Here is an 8,959-nt window from a genome sequence, read left to right as displayed (position 1 = left end):
TATATATATATATATTATACACGCCTGTATACATATAAATACAAAAATTATAAAAATAAATAATTTAACGAGATACGACGCGGTTGTGTGCGTGCGCGCGCGCGCGCGCGTGTGTGTGTGTGTGTGTGTTGTTTTGTGATTGAGAGAGAGAGAGAGAGCCGAGTAATGAAACTGAATCATAGTACTTGTACATTAGCCAATTCATGTGGGGGGAGAGAGAGAAATACAAATATGCTTCGCTACAAAGGGATATTCATTTCGTGGCGTCTCCTTTACAGCCACCTAATCGCGAAAAGGCCGTAATTGTATTATAAGACTCTTGGTTTTGTCGAATAAATTATATTGAATCAATTATATACGAAAAGACTATAAACGCGATGTGAATTAATACGGATTAATGCCCGTTCCCACCAATGTAGATTAACTTTAATTTCCATTGGATTTAACATTCTCTTTATCTTTTTTTAATTTTTATGCTCATTTCCACCAATTTTAGAAAAGAATGAAATTAGTTTACATTTCATTCTTTCCCAAAGTCTTATAAGAATTAGAAAAAGATAAAGAATAAATTAAACTATAATTGAAGTTAATCCACATTGATAGAAATAAATAATATAACTCATCTCTTTCTAAAATTCTAAGATTAATTAGAAAAAATAAAGAATAAATTGAATCGAAATTAAACTACATTGGTAGAAACAAACATGAAAGAAAAAGAAGAATGAGTTAAACTGAGATTAAAGCTGATCTGCTTGGAACTTGTAGAATCAGACAGATCGAGTTTGTTGCAAGGATATTTTATTGATTATACACTTCTTAGATAGACACGCTTCTTACACATATGTAGATTTATTGATTATGTTTAGTTCTTTTTTGATTCAGGAATTTTTTTGCGATACCACGCAGATCGATAAAAAAAAATGTTTTCTTTTCCGACAGAAATTTTTTAATAAGTTGTAAAATTGATTTTTAATATTTATTCTGTATGTATATAAATGTATATGACGACATAGGACATGGGAAAGAAATTAATTTTTCGCTCGTTTGAGAATTTTTTAGAAATTTTAAAAATGTCCGATCAGTTTAACAGCACAGGGAGAGGAGCAACTCGATAAGATATATTGCAAATCGTGGCGTGACTGTCGAATTTTCGTCATCCGGTCCGGCCGGTGCGGCGGTTTCCCGGTTCGCGTTTCGATCTGATTCCGTGCGTTCCTCATTTCCGCGGCATTTTGAGGAAGCAGTGTCGTTAGACGGATTTCAGACGCATGCGCGTCCAATGTAGCTTCAGTAACGTACCGTCACTAGTAAATAGAAGATCATTAGTTGCTTAAAAAAATTTTTTGTTAAAAATATAAATTTAAATATAAATATATATAATATATTTCTATATATGTATACGTATGTAAAATATGTAAAATATATTAAAATTTTCAACATTTTCAACCCTAAGCGACTTATATTTATTAATGACCGATATAATACTGAAGCTACATTGGACGCGCATGCGTCTGAAACCCGTCTAACAACACACATTGTAACGAAGACGAAAGCTTAGAACGAAGAAGCCGGAAAGCGGACTAGCGGAAGCGCGACAAACGATGAGCGACGGATTAAAGGCGGGTATGACATATCTCGCGATTCACCTCGTATTCACCTCGTATGTACCATATATACATACGCGAGATGTTGAATTTGCGATGAATCGATCGTTTTCAGCAGGAGAAACAAAGAGAGAAATAGAGAGAATGTTTTTTTCATCCGCAGGGCGAATCGTATGTGTTGATACGTGCGTGCGTGCACGCTTGCGCACTCGGCGATCCATCCGTGATGGCGTGATCCGTCTCGAGATGGCGGCGGAGAGGCAATGACGTCACGGGCGTAGTAATACACGGCGCGAGCGCATGGCGAGCGGAGTCAATCCGCGGAGCTGCTGCGCGAGAGACTGGGAACTGCTTTCGATTGTTGGCGGGCGCCGCCATCTTGGTCAGTGAGCCTGCGAGTGGCCTGTACGTCTCCGTGGTGCGGAGTGGCTTCGTTGTGCGTATTTCAGGCGGTCGTTTGCCGAACGGCGTATTCCGTGCGCGCGTCTCTTCCCCGCGTGAACCTCTCGTTATTCATTTAACCAGTGAGATCCGTACGCATCCGAGATGTCGGAACGGGAGGACAACGTTTACAAGGCGAAACTGGCCGAGCAAGCAGAACGCTACGACGGTAAGTAGATATTTTCCCTTTTCGTTGGTGAGGGGGAGGGAGATGGACAGAGGGGACAATCTAGCCGGTTCGTCGACGCGAAACCGCGAAACCGATCTACATCCCGCGCGATCCATTCGCGTCTCGCGCGTCGCGTCAACGGGCTCTTCCCTCTTCTTCCCCCCTTCCCCCTTCGCTCGCATCAACGGGATCCGGGTCGCCCATCGTCGCGGCTGTCTGGCGTCTCGACATTCTCGTGATAAGCCTGCGATCCATTAGAGAATTTCCTTTCTCGAATAACCTTTTCTATTCTTTGTACTCTGATGGTACATACTCCCGGGGCTGTCGCTCTCTCGTTAAAGCGCGTTGTATCTGTCAAAATTGGCGGCGCGATCGTTACGATGTTATTCGTCATAGCCAGCGGGGTTCCTTTGTGGCGGCGCCGGACGCGATATCGACTCGTGTCATTCGCGACGGTCGATCCGGCGAGGCCCGCCCGTTCTCTACTTCGTTCGCCCATTCGTTTGTCCGTCCGTCCGTCCGTCAGTCGGTCGGTCCGTCCGTCCATTCGTTCAATCGCCAAAGCCCTGGGGGGCAGAGGAGGAGGGAGAAGGGAACTGCCGCGGAACGAGACGACGGATCTCGTGCGTTTTCTAGATCTGTGTTAAACCTGCTCTTTTTAGCTGAACTTTTCGCACAATTCAGCTCTCTTTTCTCTTCCTACGTGAAGAGAAAAGAAAGATGAACCATAAAGAAGAGTTGATCTGTAATAAAGAACAGATCAGAGTTTTCTCGCGGCCCGATTCCTTTGGATTCCATGCTTCAAAAGTGCCGATCGGGAAACGACGCTGGCCGCTGGCGGCGGCCACGCGTTGCTAGGCGTGCTCCCGGTTCTCCGCCTCGTCGCTCTTTTTTACCTCCTACCCGAGAGAGAGCTACATGTCTCTTCGGCAGATAAGCGAAGCGAGACAGGTTCGTTTCTCTCTCGATCACCAACGACGGACGGTCATGAGACTCGTGAATGTTGATGACGTATAGACACGTCGAGGCGCCTTGACTAATCGCCCCGTCGCCGCCGTCGCCACCGCCGTCGCCACCGCCGTCGCCGCCACCATCACCGCCGCCGCCGCCGGGTTATTATACCACGGATACACGCAGTAAGTCGCGTGTTCCGCTCGTGGCATCTGGCCTTGAACGCACGCGAAGAAATCACCGATTGGGGATTCGATCGACCGAGAAGAGTTACTGTTCAATATTATTTTATCCATGGTGAAATTAGACATGATTCCATCACACATTTTATCTTTGTTCAATATTCTGTGAAGAAAAAGAAAATAAAATAATATATACATGCACCCGGATAAATTTTCTAAACACAGTCAAAAGTCAAAAGTGAGAACAACCAATGTCGTTCTTTTTTTCTTCTTTTCCGACCTCGACAGAGAGGCGAGAACCTTCATCCACGTGGATTCCACAACAGCTGCACGGTCCGCTTTAGTTTTCTGCAACTTCGGCTCCTTTCTCCGCATAAAAAGCGAGGAAAAAGCGAGACGAGTGGGGTCCGCTTTAAACAAAAATGAGACGAAGGCTCATCATCAGGTAAAATAGATCTGACAGATCGCGTACAAGCTTGACGCTGGTCGCTACGTCGCGCTGCGCCGAATCCAGCCGGATCAGCCGGATGTCGCTTTTACCGATACGTTTGATATTTTCGCACGTCTTCCTCTCCTCCATTCTCTCTCCCTTTCCGTGTTGAGTTAAGGGTTCAGGTTAGGCGTAATAACGTGAAGCGTCCAGAGTGAGCGGTAGCTAGTTTGGCGGTTTTCGAAGCGCCTCGACGATGACGATTCCATCGATCTTGCATTCTCGATATCGACGCGACCTCGCGGACTGCGGACGTGCGTGATTATCGAGCGTCGGCACACCGGCCGGCCGGCGCGACACAGCGATTTGGAGCGCTCGTATCGATCGCATTCATTCGATGCGCGCTTGACTTGTCATACCAATCGCTATCTTTCGGGAATAAAATATATAAGTACTCCCAATTTCACACGAATTTCCTCATCTCATTGCTCTCATTTCTACGTTCCGGGCGATGGCGCGATGGCGCGATGGCCGGGACGAGCTACGAAGAAGAATGTTGAGAGGGACGAGTGAGAGACTGTATCTTGAAACGGGAGGCCATGGAGCGGAGCGTTGCGGAGCGACAAGTATAGCGACGAGAGGCGTGGGAGGGAAGAGATGGTCAAATTTTTCCATCCCTGCTGATCCCTGCGCTATAGATACGTCTTGGTATGCGCTCGCTTCGTGTCTTCTAACGTCTTTGAAGATTCCTCAAGCTGGTTGTATATACATATGCTGAGAAAAATATATCTACCTATCTGGAGCAATGCTCATTTTGTATCTTGAAACAAAGTGAACGAATTATTTATCTACTAAAATATTTATAATAATTTCATTAATCGACACCTATAAATTTTGTAATTATGTTATTAATTTGTTCGTGTTGCTTGTATTTTTTCCATCCACTACCTTCGCTGCTTTCTCTTCCTTTGATACCCGAATACATATATTTATCTCGTTTTAAGTGTAAAAATTTTTTGGGATTTCAAGCAATGCGAACAAATTTATTGTTACTTGAAAATAAAGAATAGACATTCTGTTTCTATTGCTTGCACTTTTATACTTTTTGTTTTCTCTCTATTCAACGCCGGAATATATAGATATATATCTTCTTTTAAGTGTAAAATTTTTTTGAGGGAATTCAAGCAATACGAACAGACTTAATGTCTTCTAGGATTAATTGGAATTCTGCTTGAAAATGGACGAATCAAAATTTTTTAAATTAAATCTACTGTAATTCTAATTGAAATAACCGAAATTTCGATTGATATTATACACGTCTGTTCACATTGCTTGAAATTCCTCAAAATTTTTGCACTTAAAATGAGATTATTCGAACGTTGAAGGGAGAGAAAGCGTAGATGCTGAGTGTAAAAAAGTGCAAGTAACGCGAACAGACTTACAATCTTTTCATCTATTTTCAGCCAGACACTTTTCTCAGTATACTTTTATCTGTGCTCTAGCAATTTCCCTCTCTTCTCTTTCTTTTCTTTTCCTTTCTTTGCGAAAGAAAGAAATGTGTTAGTTCCTTGATTTATGCGCCTCAGAAGAGAGAGAGATGCATTCATCGGAACGCACTGAGTAACATGTAAAATAGCTTGTCGTAATGATAATCTCATCAGTGATAAGAGGAAAAGAGATACTGCTGCATGAATCTTCTTGTTCAATAGTAATAAAGAAAATGATGAAAGACAACAGTGAAAGACAAAAAGAAACATGTAATAATGTGACAATGATGTGGTGCGACTGTATTCCTTTCCTCTTTTAAAATCTCATTTCTTTCAATTCTATGATTTAAGGCTAGATTATTTTTTTTTTACTCGATATAACGAGATTAAGAGATCTGACACACGAATTCTCGTGCTACTGATTAATGAATCTTTGTTTCTTTCGAAGTGCCGTTCTAATTGGCGAATCTTTTTTTTTCCTTTCAAAATTTCTCCAATTAGCAAATTCTGTTTCCAGCACGAAACCACTTTTAATCGACCGAAAGTCAAGTCGGTTCAACACGGTTGTTATATTCTAGTTTCCGCCACTTTTAAAAGTCGTATCATTCTCTTAGAATCCTCTTTGAAGATGAAATATTGGAATTTCGATGCCAAGTGTAATTACTGAAAGTTCGATGAATGGAAATCGATTCACTCCTCCGAGAGAAATTCTCTCTTTAAATTGCGTATCTGATGCTTCCCAGTATTATTTCCTTTTCTTCTTGCATTATAGAAAAATTCTGTGAAAAATTATAATCAAACGTGCATGTTTTCATGTTTCTTAAGCTATATCAGTTATCATGACGTGGATCTCTAATACTCTTTTCTATCAATGTAGATTAACTTTAATCTCAGTTCAACTTTCCTTTTTAGAATTGGAAAAGATGAAGATTTAATGAAAGAGATTAAAATTAATCTACATTGATATAATAGAAACGGGCATAAAATAAAATCAATTTTATTAGTCTATTCTGTTGATTGAAATTCCGAAAAATTTTTACACTTAAAATGAAATGAATGTATATTTGGATATTAAAGAGAAAGAAAATCAAGATATTAGAAGATCTATGTTCTTTTTCCATATTCCAGATTTCGACTTCTTACACGGTTCATCTTTTTTTCTTCTTCTCTTCACATTGGAGAGAAAAAGGCAAAATATAAACTGTGCAAGAAGTTTAGTCCTAAAGTGTGGTAAAAGGCCGATCTTACTGAGTGCAAAAAGTGCAAGCAACATAGACAGATCTGAGGTCTGTTTTTTTTCCATATTCCAGGATTGAATTTTTTGTTCGGTTCATTTTTCTTCTTTTCCTTTTCACATTGGATAGAAGAGGATAAAGATGAATTTCAGCCCTGGAATATGGAAAAGGAACAGGCCTCTTATGTCACTCTAGGGAGCCACTTGAAAAGTGTTCATGAAAAAAGTCGAAACATATTAAGGATAATTAACATCCATCAATTATCAACTAATGACTACAGATCGACTGTTCATAATCTCTTTCTAGATTATCTTGATTATGCGTGATATACAGAATAATTCTGAAAATTCGGGCTTGACTTTAAATATATGACTTTAGAGGTACGACATTGGCATGATTGGTCCCTAAGGTAAAGCCTGAGTGGAAACGACATAACGCTATGATTTTCCTAGGACGTGTCGGAGGACGAGAAATGACGACTGGAATTTGAGGGTAGCTGAAGAAAGAAACAGGCAGAGAGAAGAGTAGATTAGGTGGGAAATGGGGAGGGTGAGCAAAAGGGGGGGAGAAGGTGGCAAGAAGAGCAGGAGGAGGAGGAGGAAGAGGACAGAATGGGGGAAAGGGGTGGTTAGCAGAAGGAAAGTATTGATCTGGCTGCTATCCTACGTTGCTGCACACTGGTATATGTACACCGTGTTCATTGTAACGCTTTACGTCACATTCACTCCCTGTAAACTTGATGATACCACTTGATCAGTAACGTCGATGCGTGCAACGCAGAGTTGATCCATGCATCGATCTACGTCTTTTCCTTCTTTTCTTCCTTCCTTTGTCATTATTATGCTGTTGTTATGAGTCTGTAAATTTCCGGAGTCCAGTCTCTTGCATCTCCCCTTCCTACCCTCCCCTCCCCCTCGTTTGGATGAGTGGCGACGTGCCACTTGTGCCATTTTAAGCGCACAAAGTACAAGCGAGCGCACAGCAGACAACTCGAGGACAGAAAGTTTCTTGAATTCAAGCTCGTATTTTGAATGGAGATATCAGCTTCAAGTTGAGGACAAGTTTCCGACTTCTCTCTTCCGATTTCTCAAACTACGGAGAAGGCGAACGTTTAATCGCCGCAGTTGTGAGCGTTGCAGAGCGTCAACATTTGCATTTGTAATTTATCTCGGATGTTTATGAGATTAACTCAAATTCTAATGTCGCAAGAGATGTGTGGGATCAAGTACTGCTGCAACAAATTTGCAGCTTCAAATCGAGTTACGAAGCTTATTTTTCATCTTATTTCGCTTTTAATGATTTTATATAATTTTTTTACACTTGACATTTTCTCGTATTCTTCGCTTTAATTCACTAATTAACTTCCTTCTTTTTTGCCACAATTTGTCGGTTTTGAGTTTTTAGATACTCATTTAACTGAAGCTTGAAAAATACATTAGTTAAACCAGGCAAGCAGGTAGGCCTTGCTAGCAAACACGAGAGAGTATTCCATAAAAACATCTTGAGGCCAAAAATGGCAGCGCTTCTCTGAGCGAATATCGCTCGAATATGTGCTGATATACGTATTATATGACTTCCGTGCAAAGTTCAAGGGGCAGCGGATTAATATATACCGACGCGTTCATCCCCTTTACTCCAAAGGCACTCCGCGCTATCGTTTCATCCGCGATAGGCACGTAACATTTTATAGGCCAAACGTCCATACGCCATTTAAGCGAACAAGTTCACGAGCGGCACGGAGTTCATTTCACAATGATTTATGAGGGATCCTTTGACAACCTGAACTTTGCAGGATAAACATAGAGAAACGCGGAAGACGTAGAATATAAAATAATTACGTAATTTTATATTTCGTCAGGTTTCATCGTCGATCAAATTGTTATGACAAAAATTTATTCAATATTATTAGGATATTTTTATGTTATATTTTCCTATAGGAACTTTGATTATCTAAGAATCTCTTCGGCAGTTTTGCTATTTAAGGATTATTATAAATGTCACGAGAGTAGATAAAAATGTTATATACCATCAATGTACAGAAAAATCAAGATGCTATATATAAAAATAGTATTTTTGCTCCTTAGAAAGTGACTTCCGTTACTCCAAAGATTGTTTTTATTATGTGGGTTTAATATTTGTTTGAAGAAATCTGAAATAATATTTATTTAACAGAAAAAGAAATTATTTTTTGTCATAGAGAATTATATTTTTCCATGGAATTTTTCTTACATATAGTTTACTTTTACGTTTATTCTAATTATAATGTTTCATTTAATAATTGAGTATCGTTAGATGTGTGTGTGTGTGTGTGTGTGTGTGTGTGTGTGTGTGTGTGTGTGTGTGTGTGTGTGTGTGTGTGTGTGTGTGTATATATACTATAGTATATATATATAGTACGTAGTAGTAGTTAGTAGTTACGTAGTTAGTAGTAGTAGTAGTAGGTAGAGTAGTAGAAGTAAG

At 40.4% G+C, this 8,959-nt stretch overlaps 1 protein-coding gene across 2 annotated transcripts in view; it reads left to right on the top strand.

The window, feature by feature from the left end:
* Positions 1-2,123: 2,123 nt before the first annotated feature.
* The window catches only part of LOC105623196 (14-3-3 protein epsilon), a 9,493-nt gene continuing 2,657 nt past the window's right edge, over positions 2,124-8,959 (top strand). For both annotated transcript variants that reach the window (XM_012204596.1, XM_012204595.1), the window contains exon 1: positions 2,124-2,214. In XM_012204596.1, coding sequence (XP_012059986.1) covers positions 2,151-2,214 — 64 coding nt within the window. In that variant the 5' untranslated portion in view covers positions 2,124-2,150. The remainder of the gene's footprint in view (positions 2,215-8,959) is intronic.

The sequence above is a fragment of the Atta cephalotes genome, assembly GCF_000143395.1.
Source record: "Atta cephalotes unplaced genomic scaffold scaffold00054, whole genome shotgun sequence".
Lineage (NCBI taxonomy): Eukaryota > Metazoa > Arthropoda > Insecta > Hymenoptera > Formicidae > Atta > Atta cephalotes.
The sequence above is the reverse complement of the archived record's forward strand: the minus strand, read 5'-3'. Positions and strand labels throughout refer to the sequence as shown.